Raw genomic sequence first — 16,094 nt, forward strand, 5'->3', positions numbered from 1 at the left:
CCTATAAACCCACAACCCGTTACAGAAGTAAAACGCAAAATTAAATTAAAATTAATTAATAATTCCTATAAATTATTATTTAATAATCTATAATTAAATTACTTCCCACCCTATTCCCCTATAAACCCACAACCCGCTACAGAAGTAAAACGCAAAATTAAATTAAAAATAATTAATAATTCCTATAAATTATTATTTAATGTACTATAATTAAATTACTTCCCACCCTACTCCCCTATAAACCCACAACCCGCTACGGAATTAAATTACAAAAAAATAAAAAAACATAAAATTCAATAATTTAAAAATATTCTAACATACATTCCAATATTAATACATACTTTTAACACATATACTAACACTTAAAACACTATAAAAAATTCGATATTTTTAACTATATTATGACTGTCGATATTACTTACTTCTATATTATTGCAATCGATATTTCTTACCTGTTTTTCGATATTCTTCACCACTATATTTTTGCAAGTCGATATTCTGTCCATTCGATATTCAAAACTCGATATTCTTGCTACTCGATATTTTTTTTTCGATATTATGTCTAGTTACCCTTAAAACGTCTCTGAGCATAGCGCCTAAAAGCACAACTCGTGGTTATGTAGTCGTGTGGGTGAAAGTCACAAGTCCAGGCTGACTGTGCCGGAGCATGGGCCATGTACAGGGACCAGGTTAGCCCAACTGACAAATTTACCTTCTAAAGTTCATTGCAAAGAGTCCAGTTTGCAGTAGAAGAGGTTGCGAGGAGCAGGGAGAGCATCCTGGGTTGTCGTGGCTGTAGCTCGAAGAGCAGGACAGGCGTCACGGACGCTTGTTGGCCTTGAGCTAAGATTCTGTCGGACATCACAGACGGTTGTTGCTGGAGATTTGCATTGGTGATCGACAGGGGCTCTTGATGATGTAGCGCAAAGTAAAGATCTCATGTTGCCTGTTGTTGCTGGAGGTCGCTGTAGCGTAAAGACTCAGATTAACTGAAGTTCTGCGTTGGGGGTATGTGCGGGCTGCCGTCAAGAGCCCAGAGCTTCAGGATTTCTCCTTTTCTTCAAGAAGGAGCTCAGCTGATCCTACACCAAGGGTCCAGGACCTGAGAGGCACCTCTTGGGGATCAGGAACTCACTTCAGCAGAGGCCCCTAGAGCTTGTTCTGTCCCTGTAGCTCAGACCAGGAAGTCAGTTAGCTGACCCTTGGAGTCACTTCCGCCTGGGGCGAAGGATACAGGTCTAGTTGTTTCTTCTCAGCAAGCAGGGCAGGCCTCAAGCAGCAGGACATCCTTCTGTAGTAGCCACCGGTCCAGGAGTGCACTAAATAGTGGGTCTGATACTCCCCTTTTTATACCTGGTGCCCACTTTGAAGTGGAAGAAACTTCTGAATTTGCCCTCTTAAAGAGGTTTCTGGAATTTACTGCCTCCCTGCCCTGGTCCCAGTCTGTTTGTGTGCACAATATGAAGCCCTTTGTGTGTGAGCTGGGCCAGTACCTTAGTAGTGCAACTGTGGTAGATAACAGTTCCACTTCCCCCTCCCAATTAAACCAGGCAGACACATCATGCCAAGACATAGAACCTCCATTGCGATAATGTCTGGGATGAATACAAAAAGGCCAGCTGACAATTACACCTAGTCATATGACCCAGGAACAGGTTGCAGGCACCAAATTGTTAGAACAAGAAAAAGGCAACTTTCTAGAAGTGGCACTTTCAGGATTGTGACTTAAAATCTAACTTTCCCAATGGAGAGGATTTTAAATTCCAATTCACAGATACCAAATATGACTTTCCTACCTGCTACCAATTAGAATATCACTTATTGAATGTAATAAGATAACTCATATTATCCCTTGTGAGAGGTAGGCTCCACAGTAGTGAAAAGCAAACGTGTGAGTTTTTTACTATCAGGACATGTAACACTTAATATTGATGCCCAACTTTTTAATTACAGTGGACCCTGCCCTATGGGCTATCTAGAGTCTATTTTATAGGTGAATCATATGTAATAAAAAAGGGAGTTTAGGGCCTGGCCAGGGAGTTATTTTGCCAAATCGATTTGCCAGTTTAATACTGCCAACTGGATGCAATGGCAGACATGGGACATGTTTTAGGGGCTACCTAAGTGTGTGGCACAATAAGTACTGTAGGCCCACTAGTACAATTTAATTTACCAGCCTTAGGTATATGGTATACCACATTACTAGGGACTTACAAGTAAATTAAATATGACAATCAGATGTAAGCCAATTTGACCATGTTTAACTGAGGGAGCACAAGCACTTTTGAACTGGTTAGCAGTGATAAAGTGTGCAAAGACCTGAATCCAACAAAAACAAATTCAGAACACAGGAGGGGTGAAGCCAAAACATTTAGGGGTGACCATGTTGGGAAGGCCAGATCCAACAGCTATTAACCAGAACAATCCAAATACACAAATGGATTAGATTTTCACATGCCTTCTGAAAGAAATATAATCTTTTATGTTCTGAAGAGCCTGATGGTCTGCATGGTGCATGTCAAGAGATTTTACCCTCTGATCAGGAAATCCTTCCTGGTTCAGGCTTCAGTACAGTTCTCAGAGAGCTGGCTCACTGTTTGAGCATATAATGACCACAGAAATGTGTTTGGTTCATTGGAACACAATATTTATGTTTGTAGTCTCACTGACTGACAAATTTAGTGAGTTCCAGGCTATGCTGCGAAGCCAGTAAATCTTTCATGATAGTCAAGGTTGTCTTACATAGGAATCCTTTTTTGACTCATATTTTCTGTAACTCTTTTGCTTCTTCAAAAAAGGAGACTACTTTATTTAATCATGATATATGGAAAGCCTTATTTTGGTGAGTTATTTTTTACTACCTTCCCACCTTCTTTGTCTTAAGTACGTTGGTGGATATAACTAGCTTTCATACCTCATTGTCATTAGCGGTGATGCCTTATTATCTTTTGTCTACATGCTATGAGATTATTTCTCTCCTCACAATAACTAAGGTATCCGTTTCTCTTTCTAATTACTTTATCACTGTGGTGCGGTTTCCATTATAATATCTTTCCCTTCAGTAACACCATTATCACTTGTATCTTGCTCCATTATCACAGTGCATGATACAACATTGAAGTGGCCATCTAGTTATCATTGCTGTAACAATGAATTCTGTAATTGCCTGCAATCTGAAATCATCCCAGTGTATTAGAATGTTATTATCATACTCATCACATTGTACAGGGTGTCGATAGAAATTATAAGGATAGATGCCATTTTCTCCCTCATTTCACCATTGAGGTGTGTATGAACAGATAAGCTTCACCGTTTCATTATTTTTGGGTACATGAAAATACAGTTAGCTTTTGTTTCCTATTATTATAGTGGCACATGTGTATACTATTCCATTAATCTTCTTCCAGATTCCTTCACCCAAGTTGCCTTCCTCCACGTGAGCCAGTACACAGAGACCAAGAAGGGGAGCCTGAACCCTAGATGGGACCAGACAATCCTGTTCCAAGAAGTGCTCATTTATGGAAACCTGCAGTCCATCCTGGAAGATCCCCCGTATGTTACTTTGGAACTGTTTAACAAGAACATCTTTGTAAGTCATAGGGTAATTTGTACATCTATGAAAGCATCTATGTATGTATGTGTCATATATATATAGTGCAAACGCAATAAGATGATGGATGGAGTACTGAAACATTTCAGACACTCACCCCCAGTCACAGATCTGGGTTTAATCCATTATTTTACTTCTGCTCACAAAGCCACCCCAATTTGGACCCAGCCATATGCAAATCAGTCTTGACCCTGTTCCTCATGGAAACCCATCTTCCAGGCCAGGGCCTCCCTTGCCTGGAAAAAAGCATCCTGGGACCGGTTTCAGGATTTCACCCCTCATCAGCCAAACTAGCTTGAATCCAGTGGCAAAGTGTTTGCTATATATACATAGTGCACTATAGCATAATGGCACTGAAATGATGTACAGGGTCAGAGACATAGGCACAGTCATCATGTGGCTGGAGGGCCAGGTGGGTTGTTACTGCATCATGATGAAGTGTGAAGTGTTCTTTCAAGTGGTGAAACGTCAGCTAGTTCCTAATTTGGAGTAGGTTTGGGGTTACTCTGATGGATAAGGGGACATTATTACAGATCCTAGGTGCATAGAAGGAGAAGGCATATTGCCTTGTTTTTGTCTTTTTTGCACACCTTGGTCTCCAGTCTCATGGTGTCCTGGCTGCAGATGTAGACAGCCACTAGAAATAGTGAGGTTGTCAGGCAGGCAGGGTGCTGGTTCTGCGGGCTTTGTAGATGATGCAGCTGTTTGGAAGATGTCATAGGCTGGCAAGGCAAGCTGATGGAGTTCCATTTGGGTGGGGTTGAAGTGATCATATTTCTTCAGGCTGTTGATGAGGTGCAGTGCAGCATGTGGAATGCTGTATGGGAGGCCATTGTGGAGACAGTCAGGCTGTGGAGCAGTGCATTGTCACCATCCAAGACGTGCAGATATAAAGGCATAAGCAGCAGTAATTAAGTTGCTTTCTAATAGGCATGGTTTCACTTTCTTAAAGAGACAGAGCTAGTACCACGCCACTTTGATTTGTTTACATTGTTTTTAACAGACTTTATTTCCTTTTCATTGTATACATTCAATTTCATGAGACTCGTTTCTCTTGTTTTATTTCTTGCTGATAACACGTTTTTCCATATGTTAATATTTATACTATCAGCGTACTGTTTATCTCTTTCATCAAGATTCCCCTCAATAACTCACCCCTCCCGTTCCCCTACTGCAGGTCACAGTTAGTATTCAGCTATATGGGATGACACATCTCTGGTTGGTCCATTACCCCCACCCCTCTCACTGTACCTGTGTCCTAGTATCCCTACAGCAGCCCTCTCATATTATTTTATTTTTATTCAACGAGGTGTGCCCTCTCTATATCTCCCTCAGGGTCTTGACGTATCGGGCCCACCAATCGGGATTGTGTCGATGGCACGGATTCGCCTGATTCTGGCTCTGGATTTCTCATACCCTCTACTAGTGCTTCCCATGCTCTAGCTCGTTCAATTTTGCCTATCCCCTGTGTGCATTCCGGAGTAGTACCCCGCTCTCACATCCTGCCCAGGTTTCCAGTTCCTTTTTCCACCCTACCATTCGGGGTCCCCCGGGTGTCTTCCAGCGTCTCATGATTTTAAGCTTGGCCAGTATGAAAGCAAGGTCTTGGAATCTATCAGTTATTTTTGCCACTTCAACCGTGACCTCCTGCCAGTATGTGTATAAGGTTGGGCAACTCCAGAACATGTGCAGCATATCCGCCCCAGTTTCCCCACATCGTGGGCATCCCACGTCCTCCCTGTGGAAATATCGGTTAATGTGTTCCTGGGTGAGGTAGGCCCGAAAAAGAACATAAAAATGTGTTTGATTCTGGCATTCTTTGAGATCTTAGGGGTCCTGTCCAGTGTGTTCTTCCAGTCCTTATCTTCCAAACGAATGCCCAAATCTGCCACCCATCGGTCTCTCCGTGCTGTCAAGGGTTGGAGAGAGGCCTTACCAATCACTCTATATAGGCATGTGACCACCTTGATCCTTCCCCCGCCATTCCTATATAAGAACTTGCGGAATGGTGTTTAGATTCCAAGGTACCCATCCCCCAATGTCTCCTAATAGCTGCTGTTACTGTTCTGTAGAGCAGGAACTGGCCTTGGGGGATGCCCCAGTCTGCTTGGAATGAATCGAACTGCAGGAGCTCCCCTTCCCAATTTGGTGGCTCCTGCCTGTACCCAGTCCTCCAAGCCCCTCCATTGTCCCCGTTTGGCAGCGCTTGTATCACCGTCATTGGGAGGTCTGGGGAATAGGGCACTTGAGTTTATGTCTTCTTGAGACATCTTCCCCAGCAGCGTCGTATCACTTGTAGTTCATTTGTACACTCACATGGTACCCACGACCCTCAGTAGGGTCTGTAACAGCACATCTCGCTCAGGGAAAAAAGGCCCCATTTCTCTTCCCTGTGTCTGCCACCCTCCTATCCATTGCGTAAACCACTGCAGTTGCCCCGCTAGGTAGTACGATTCAAAGTCAAGGACTGCAAGTCCCCCCTCTTCAGTAGGATGTCCCAGTGTCGCCAAACCCACCGTTCAATGGCCAGTCCCCCAGATGAACAATACCATGTGTGAATCCAATTTGGTGAACCGTGCTCTCGATATCCATACAGGTAGTGTTATGCAGAAATACAATAGCTGCAGAAGAACTGCCATCTTTAAAAGTGCCACCCTGCTGACAATTGATAGAGGGAGAGTCCCCAAGAAGGTCATGCTGCCTTTTAAGCACTGCACGATCCTTCCTATGTTTCCCTCCTGGATATCTGATTGAGAGTGGTAGATTTTGACATACAAATATCTTAGACTGCAGGGTTCCCACACGAGGTCTCCCAATCCATTCGGTGGGTGTTTTCTCTCCGCCAGTTGGAAGAGTCGGGACTTCTGCCAATATACTTTGAGCCCCTACAGCGCCCCAAACTCAGCCATCATTTCCCTGGCCACTTGCTGTTCCCCTCCCAGATCATTCAAAAACAAGAGTAGGTCATCTGCATATAGTGCAATGTGATGAGTATGTCCTCCTATCTGCAGGCCTTTGTATCCACCGCCTGTCCGAGCAAGGCATGCCAGTGGCTCCATGGGTAAAGCAAACAGCAAGGGGGAGAGGAGGAACCCCTGTCGTGTCTGCCTCTCCACCCGGTACTGTTCTGATATTGTGCAGTCCGTTTGCACCCTCACGAGTGGTTCCATATATAGCAACTGTACGCATCGCAGGAAGCCCCGTCCCACTTGCATTCACTCCAAAACTGCGTATAAAATCCCCCATTCGAGGCTAGCAGAGGGCTCCTGTATGTCTATTCCGAAGACAACTCCTTCTTCTCCTCCCGTCCACTCGCCTCCATTATGAATAATTATCGTCTGATTTTGGGCGGGCGTGACCACAGAGGCAAAGATGGCGGATGTGCTCTGATAGAGCTCTGCCGCTCATCCCCCGAAATCCTTTAAATCATCCTGAGGTAAGCTCTCCGGGGCCTCGAATGTACGCTGCGAAGGCCCGAGGCAACATTGCACTACTTTTGGGTGTTCTACAGCGGGTCAGGAGCTGTTGAAAAATGGCGACTCCATCTTGAGCGGGAGCGGACTGGGACCTGGTGATGGAAGGCGGGGCCTATCAGATCTACGCAAGTCTGAGGCCGCACGATGAGAAAGACAAGTTAAAGTCCGGGGAACGCGACGGAGACGCTGAGTGTCCCCCCATCACTCCAAGAGCTGCCTGAAGTAGGTGGGAGCGATAGGCACTCCCAGATGAGCGGACTCTTGATGGAGGAGGAAGCGAGCCCATAACGAGGTCCGGACCAAGAAGTGTGTAATAGGTTTGGGCCCGGTAAAAGGCAAGGCTACGCTGTATGGAACCTAAAGCGGATCGGAGGTGAACAAAAATAGTGCCTAAATAGAGCGAGAACGCAAGCCCATTTACAGCCCCCTACTTCCTACAAACAACATTGATTATTCTCACCCGGAGACAGTGAGGAGGCCAGTTGTGTCCTGAATGTGTAAAGGTCTTCACTCCAATACTGATTATATATGTGATGAAACTATACTGAAAACCCTTGAACCAAATAAGATGATATGGCTATTGAATCCAGGACAAAGAGGGGTCCCCCTTCCCCTCCCCACTTCCTTTACCCCCTCCCCCTGCTCTATATACATGATTTTGGTGCCCGGCGTAACACCATCACTACACACAGCTGAGGCCCCGGCCATTGGTTAACACCAGTCAAATTGGGGAACTGTCGGAGGGAGGGTCGGAAACAGAAGCGAGGAGGCCGTAGGGGATGTATTTTTGTGAAGTTTTATTAAGGTGGGTTGGCAAAGTGACAGCAGGGGAGGGAAGTAAAACGGAAAACAATGTCTGTTGGATCAGCACAGCAAAGAAGGAAGTGGTGGCTTGTCGTGAAGGGCTCCAGCAGTAGTTGCAGTCCATCAAGTCTGGGGTCGGTTGCACTCTGGTGTGGGGTCGGATCCCGAAGTCTTGACACACGCTCGGAGGAAAACAAACAAAAGATGGCAGTCAATGTTTCTGCACATGGCGTTTCTATTGCCTCCACCACACCGAGTGAGGGGTCTTAGGGAGGAGTGGGACAACACCCGAGAAATATAGAAACCCCTAGGACGTCAGAAGAACGGGGCTGATTCGCTTCTCAGCTTGAAAAACAAAAAGGGGAGGGGGTGAAGAGGGTTTAAAGGTGAAGGTGTTTGGTGTACGATATCACACATTTGGACATGCGGCAGGTTGGGGTGGTGAAAAGGGCGCGAAAACAAACAAAGTGGTGCTCTACGCTCCCGCTTTTCAATCCTCCCTACGCCCAATTCACGTACCGCTCTCCGCAACCCTCCTGGGTTGCGGCCGCTCTGCAGCCTCCTCCGGGATCCACCAATCCTCCGTCCACACTTCTGGGTTCTCCGGGTCTCCGTCTCCTCCGTCACCGTCTCGGTCTGCCACTCGGGTACTCCGTTCGTCCTCCGCGTCTTCCCTCGAATTGCCAGCACTCCTTCCGCTCTCCCGCTTGCCTTGCTCGGTAGCTGAACAACTTGATAGGCTCCCGCCTTCCTTTTTCAGCCACTCCCGTGGAGCGTCCGTCCTTCCTGATTGGATGTCCTGGACTTCCGCTCCGCCCCTCCAAGGATGGATCGCTTCCGGGTAATATTCGCCGATCTGTGTTGTGGAGAAAGAGTCCGTAATTACTGGGGTGATTGGATCAATGCCCCCGTAGTCCTCACTCTGGCGCGAACGGTAAGGTTCCCATGGGTCTTGTGCAACTGTCCGCTCGGGAGTAGGAAGAGTACGCCCACGGGTTTCCTCACAGGAACATATGTTTCTTATTTGATACTCTCAATGCCATCAGGTGCCTGAGTGGCCCAACCCACTGACATTTGTTGAAATGTTCAATGGTTTAGATGTTTGGATGATTGCATGCTGCAACTTCGACCTTTTGGAATTCAAAGTTATGATTATTGTTGATTCGTTTACACAGTACATTCAAACACAAACCCATGCTAAAAACAGCTTGGAAATGCAACATAGAACAGCCCCACCTCTGGGATCCCCAGCAGAGTGTAGATGCCCCTGGGACCCTCCTGCCAGGCATAAGTCCGCACATACACCCCGGATAAAATTGTGCATATTAAAGTATGGACTTGGAATGTTAGGGGTATACATACTCCTTCACAAAGGTATTTGATCTACTCCTACTTGAAGAGACACCAAGTGCACATAGCGCTTCTTTAAATAATGAACCTTACCAAACAAGAAACCTTGAGCTTACAAAGAAGATGGAGAGGCGAAATATATGCCACTGGCTACTCAGCCTTCACAAGAGGTGCATTGATTTGGGTTAGGCCGGGGGTTCCTTTTAAAGTAGACGAGTCACACATAGACCCAGACAGTCGTTATGTCCTAGTTAAAGGCAGACTAGACGGTAGATCTGTAGTGGCGGCACCTATATATGCGCCAAATGCCGAGCAAGCAGGATTCTTAGATTTGCTGTCGGGCAAACTATCGGTATGGCATGGAGTCCCACTGCTATTAGGAGGGGACTTTAATTGTGTACTGGACACGTCATTGGACCGCTCCTTCCCCCCCCTTCCCTGGGGCACCCACTGTGGTAGCAATGAAAGCATTAAACGCTTGGGCCACGTAATGGCATCTGGTGGATGCTTGGTGGGACAGACACCCCGCAGATAGGGTCTACGCATTATACTCAGGGTCGCATGGATTACATGTCCGACCCTACAGAATACTAGTCACAGCAGATCTGCTGCCAGTCATCACAGAACCTCAATACCTAGGGAGAACACACTCCGACCACAATCCACACATGCTACAAACAGAGTGGGATAATGACATAGCTCCCGCACCTAGATGGCGTATGCCACCCACATTGTCAGAGGACGAGATATTCCGTGAATCCATGGGTACAGCGATAACAGACGATTTTGAGGCAAACACGGACACGGCATCATCAGCCCTAATAGAATGGGATGCCTTCAAGACGGTGATGCAGGGACATTGTTTGGGCACGCAGGCCGGCATGCGTAGAGTGCTAGAGACAGATCTTACTAAGCTAGAGAATAGATAAGTTAATTTAGAAACTACAGTTTCAATTGACTCTTCATATAGCAATACATTACAAGAGAGTAGGGCAGAACACACCAGCCTGCTGGAAAGATTACTCTGCCTCAATTATGTTGCACACTCGACATGCACTCACAGTGCATCAGATAAAGCGGGCAGACTGCTTGCGTGGCTTATTAGGCAGGATGATGCTAAAACTCCGATCACATCCATTTGTCCTCCACAAGTTGAGTTATTATATTCACGGCGGGAGATACATCAGGTGTTTAACAGAAATTATGTCAAACTGTATAAGTCCACAGTTACAGCAGAGACAGAAGAGATCCACCTGTATCTCTTGGAAATCACCCTCCCTAAGGTAACCCTGGTGCAGAAAATAGAACAATTTAGAAGAGATACTGGCAAGCATGCCCACCCTAGCTACAGGGAATACCCTAGGTCCCATCTCCCTGCTCCTGTTCCCGGCGAAGGTCATCGAGAAGGCCGTCAACAAACAACTGTCCAGCTTCCTCGAGGAGAACAGCATCCTAGACCCCTCCCAGCCCGGGTTCCGCAGCAACCACAGCACCGAAACTGCCCTCATCGCCGCTACCGATGACATCAGGACCCTGCTAGACAAAAGAAAAACCGCGGCCCTCATCCTCCTGGACCTGTCAGCCGCCTTTGACACGGTCTGCCACCGCACACCACGAACAAGCCTCTAAGATGCCGGAATCCAAGAGAAGGCCCTGGACTGGACCACCTCCTTCCTCTCCGGCAGAACACAGCGCGTCCGCCTCCCCCCCCTTCTGCTCTGAAGCCACCAAGATCATCTGCGGCGTACCCCAGGGCTCATCCCTCAGCCCAATGCTGTTCAACATCTACATGGCACTGCTCACCCACGTCGCCCGAATGCACGACATCAACATCCTCTCCTACGCCGATGACACCCAGCTGATCCTCTCCCTCACCAAGGACCCCCACACCGCCAAAACCAACCTCCACGAAGGAATGAAGACCGTCGCTGAATGGATGAGGAACAGCCGACTGAAGCTGAACTCGGACAAGACGGAGGTCCTCATCCTCGGATCCACCCCCTCGGCCTGGGACGACTCCTGGTGGCCGACTGCAATAGGAACAGCCCCAACGCCCACCGACCACGCACGCAACCTAGGGTCATCCTCGACTCCACCCTCTCCATGACGAAGCAGGTCAACGCCGTCTCTTCCTCCTGCTTCAACACCCTCCGCATGCTCCACAGGATCTACAAGTGGATCCCCACTAAAACAAGAAGATCTGAAAGAAACACGTTAGTTAGATTCCTCACCTTAGAATATCCCCAGGCGTCAGGCTGGATCCGGAAAGATTTTTCGTCAGCAATACCCCTTGCGCGTCGCTAGGCGTCCTCTGCGGCTCCGCGTCCGTCGTCGGCATCGTGCGCCGGAATGACGTCGTCGGAGTACTTAGACGCCGCCATCGCGCACTGACGTCAGTTCTTCTTTTTTCCGCGCCAGACAGCGCCGAAACGGGAAGAGCTTACCCCCTAGTCAATTTTTGACTAAAACTTTTTTGGCTCTTTTTGGTCTTTGTCGACTCGACTCTGGTGCCGGTGGGATGCCTGGATTTAAGGCCTGTGACACCTGTCATCGCCTGATGTCGGTGACGGATCACCATCGCCGGTGCCTTTACTGCCTGGGGGCCGACCACGACGTGGAGTCGTGCCCCGACTGTCAGGCCTTGACCTTGAAGGCTAGGCGGGAGCGGTCCCTTAAGCTTCTCGAGCTTCGGCACTCGGCTCCGCGCCGCTCACGGTCCCGGTCCAGGAGGAGGTCCAAGGACCGGTCGCGGAGCCGCAGTCATCATCATCGCTCGTCGGGCTCGAAGTCTTTGGATAAGTCGAAGCGATCCAAGAAGTCCAAGAGGCGACACCGCTCTTCAGACTCCCCTCGCCGGTCGCGCGACTCGGCCGAGAGTCAGGGTGGTCCCACCCCCACGGCTCTGCCGGAGCCGCAGGAGCCGCGTCCGTCCCCATACCCGCCGGTCCCTGGGACTGACGCGACTCCGGCGGAGGTCAGTGCCTTCCTCTCGGCCATGAGGGGCCTGGCTCCGCCGTCGACGCCTGCCGGCGCTCCTTCGGGCCCCGCGGGCTCGACTGGGCGACCTCGCGTGTCGGCGGCTCCGGTCCCGGCGCCGCAGGTCCCCGAGAGATCCAGGCCTGGATCTCTATCAGCGCCAGTCGACCTCACGACGCCTCCTCCGCCGGCGCCGACACCGGTTCCACCTTCATCGCCGTCTCCGGACGACGCCGTTCCCCGGTTTAGTCCCTGTCCGGACCCGACGCTGGCACGGTGCCACCCGGCGCCGCAACCGACGCCGATGGATGAACGTTTCATCTACCGTCCGGCTCCGATCATTCCTCCTGTTTATCAGGAATCGGATGACAGGGGCGACTGGGAGGGGTCTGAGGACCCTATGGCCCTCCAGGGTCAACTTGCACAGGACTGGGCAGACGAACTGGGGGATGCCAGTTGTCTGGAAACTTCGCCGGATGCTGGCTTCATCTCTCCTCCGACTGTGGCTTCGGAGGAAGGTGCAGCTTTTTCCGTGGTGCTGCGCAAGGCGGCCGAAGCCCTGGGGCTCGAATTGCCTGCTGTGGCCGTGAGGACTAATATCCTCACAGAGGTGCTTCAACCGTCAGCAAGCTCCACAGAGCCTCTGCTGCAGTTCAATGAGGCCCTCGTCGACGTTCTGCAGGGCACTTGGTCCAAGCCCTACACAGTTCCTCCTGTGGATCGGAGCGTGGCCCGGCGCCACCGCCCTGCTCCGGGCGACCCCAGTTTCCTGTCCCAACACCCCACCCGAGAGCCTGGTTATCCAGGCCTCCACTTCCCAATCCTCCTTCCCGTCCGCTCCTCCGGATCGGGAATCCAAAAGGCTGGAACAGTTCGGCAAGAAACTGTTCTCTGCCCTGAGTTTGGGCCTGCGGTCTTTGAACACCGCTTGCCTGTTGGACCGTTTCTCCCACTCTCTGTGGGATACGGTGGAGGACGTGCTGCCACTGAACGTGCTGCCACTGTGTCCGGTGGAGGCCCAGACACGTCTCTCCCAGGCACTTGCTGACGGGCGAGCTGCAGCGCGACATGCCATACGGTGTGGACTTGACACCACGGACTCGCTGGGTAGGGCGATTTCCACCACGGTGGCTCTCCGGCGCCACGCCTGGCTAAGGTTCACGTCTTTTTCGGGGGATATCCAGAGTACCCTCATGGATATGCCCTTTGATGGCGCTCGCCTTTTTGCTGAGAAGGTGGATAGTGCGCTGGCTCGTTTTAAGGACTCCCGGGCTACGGCCACGTTCTTGGGTCTCTCGGCCCCACGGCCGCACACTTCCGCCTTTCGCCCCTTTCGTGGCCAAGGAAGGGGCGCCTCCTCACGTCCACCTAGCCACCGGCCGCAGAACCAACCTGCACGCGGTCGCGGACGTGGGTTCCGCCGTGGCGGTTCTAGAGGACAACGTGCTGGTCAGTCCACATCCACCCCGGCAGCATCCGCCTCAAAGCCTTCCTAGTCCGAGCTTTCAGGCCCATTCCACGCCAGTGGGCGGCAGAGTTCGCCATCACCTGCTCCACTGGTGCTCCATCACTTCGGACAGGTGGGTGCTGCAAATCGTCCGAAGGGGCTACTCCCTCCCCTTCGAGACGACCCCTCCAGCCATGCCACCGCAGTGCCACCGTATATCGGAGGATCACTTGAATCTTCTGCGGGAGGAAGTTACGGCCCTCTTGGCCAAAGAGGCCGTCGAGCGCGTTCCTGGTCCAGAAGTAGGTCGTGGTTGTTATTCCCACTACTTTCTGGTTCCCAAGAAGGGCAAAGGGGGCCTACGCCCGATCTTGGATCTCAGGAGCGTCAACGCCTTCCTCCGGAAGGACCGGTTTAAGATGCTCACTTTAGCTCAGGTTCTGGCTGCCCTTGACCCTGGAGACTGGATGGTAGCGTTGGACTTGTAGGACGCCTATTTTCACATCCCCGTCCTGCCGGCCCTCCGGCGTTACCTGCGGTTCACGGTGGGTCAGGAGCACTTTCAGTTCAACGTGCTCCCCTTCGGCCTCACCGGTGCCCCTCGGGTGTTCACGAAAGTGATGGCGGTGGTCGCAGCTCATCTGCGCCGATCAGGGGTTCCAGTCTTCCCCTATCTCGACGACTGGCTGTTGAAGGCGGGCTCGCCCCAGCAAGTCGTCTCCCACCTCCAGACTACGGCCGACCTCCTGCACTCGCTGGGGTTCTCCATCAATGTGCCGAAGTCGCACTTGAGTCCCTTCCAGGAGCTCCTTTTCATTGGGGCGGTTCTCGATTCGGCGCAGTTCCGGGTCTATCCGCCGGAACAGCGGGTCCGGGACATTCAGGCCCTGATTTCCATCTTCCGGCCTCTGTCCTGGGTTCTGGTCAGGTTGGTGCTGCGGCTTCTGGGGCTGATGGCCTCCTGCATCCTGTTGGTACCTCACGCCAGGTGGCGGATGCGAGCTCTGAAGTGGGACCTGAAGTTTCAGTGGGCCCAGCATCGAGGCAACCTGTCCGACCATGTCTTGATCTCGGAGGGCACTGCGAACCAGCTGCAGTGGTGGCTCACGAATCGCGTTTGGGTCAGCGGCAGATCGCTCTCCCTACCCCAACCGGAGCATGTCGTAGTGACGGATGCGTCCCTCCTGGGATGGGGGGGCAATATGGGAGAGGCGGAGATCAGAGGCCTCTGGTCTCCGGCGGAGACTCGGCTCTATATGAACCTCTTGGAGCTGAGGGCGATCCGACTTGCACTAAAAGCCTTCCTTCCCTCTGTCCGGGGAAGTGTCGTGCAGGTGTTCACGGACAACACCACCGCCATGTGGTATTGCAACAAACAGGGCGGGGTGGGGTCGTGGACCCTTTTGTCAGGAGGCTCTGCGCCTCTGGACATGGCTGGAAGACCAGGGCATCATCCTAGTGGTTCAACATCTGGCGGGCTCTCTGAACGCCAGAGCAGACGAACTCAGCCGCCGGTGAATGATGGATCACGAATGGCGTCTGAACTCGGACGTGGCTCAAGGTCTCTTTCTGCAGTGGGGAGAGCCTTGGTTCGATCTATTCACCACCGAAGAGAACGTGCAATGTCAGCAGTTCTGCACGTTGGAATTTCCAAGGCGGCACTCGCTCGGAGACGCTTTTCGTCGCGAGTGGAGTTGCGGTCTGTTGTACGCCTTTCCGCCTATACCACTTCTGCCCAGAGTGCTGAAGAAGATCAGGCGTGACCGGGCCCAAGTCATCTTGGTGGCTCCGGATTGGGCACGAAGGTACTGGTATCCCGAGCTACTCAGTATGTCCATCGATCCCCCGATACGACTGCCTCTTCAGGAGGACCTTCTGTCTCAGCAGCAGGGGACGGTCCTCCACCCGAACCTCTCCAGCCACCACCTCCATGCGTGGAGATTGAGCGGCGACAGTTGATGCCATTTGACTTGCCTCCTGAAGTCTGTGATGTCATTCTGGCAGCCAGGCGTCCCTCCACAAAGACGGTATGCGCCTGCCGGTGGCACAAATTTGTGGCATGGTGCACAGCAAAGGCTGTGGATCCCCTTTCTGCCCCTCTTTCTGAGGTACTTCTCTTTCTTCTTTCTTTGGCCCAGCAGGGCTCTGCTCTGGGCACCTTGAAGGGTTATCTTGCTGCAATCTCTGCTTTCTTAAGGCTTCCTGATCAGCCTTCTCTTTTCAAGTCCCCTGTTGTCTCACATTTTCTCAAGGGCATTACTCATATGTTCCCTCCTGTTCCATTTGTAATGCTTCAGTCTGACTTGAACCTTGTTCTTACTTTTCTGATGTGCGCTCCCTTTGAGCCCCTTCACAACTGTCCCATTCGTCTACTGACTCTGAAAACTGCCTTCCTGGTGGCTATCACCTCCGCTAGTCGGGTGAGTGAGCT

At 50.8% G+C, this 16,094-nt stretch overlaps 1 protein-coding gene across 2 annotated transcripts in view; it reads left to right on the forward strand.

Annotated features, from left to right (window-relative positions):
- Positions 1–16,094, forward strand: part of LOC146784224 (myoferlin-like) — a 3,625,175-nt gene that overhangs the window by 1,405,969 nt on the left and 2,203,112 nt on the right. The window contains exon 10 of one of the 2 annotated variants that reach the window (XM_085634512.1): positions 3,408–3,589. In XM_085634512.1, the coding sequence (XP_085490638.1) occupies positions 3,408–3,589 (182 nt within the window). Of the gene's footprint in view, positions 1–3,407; positions 3,590–8,724; positions 8,825–16,094 lie in introns of those variants that run through there. The other variant, XR_014970655.1, reaches the window with a different exon arrangement.

Source organism: Triturus cristatus, chromosome 11 (assembly GCF_964204655.1).
Source record: "Triturus cristatus chromosome 11, aTriCri1.1, whole genome shotgun sequence".
Classification (NCBI taxonomy): domain Eukaryota; kingdom Metazoa; phylum Chordata; class Amphibia; order Caudata; family Salamandridae; genus Triturus; species Triturus cristatus.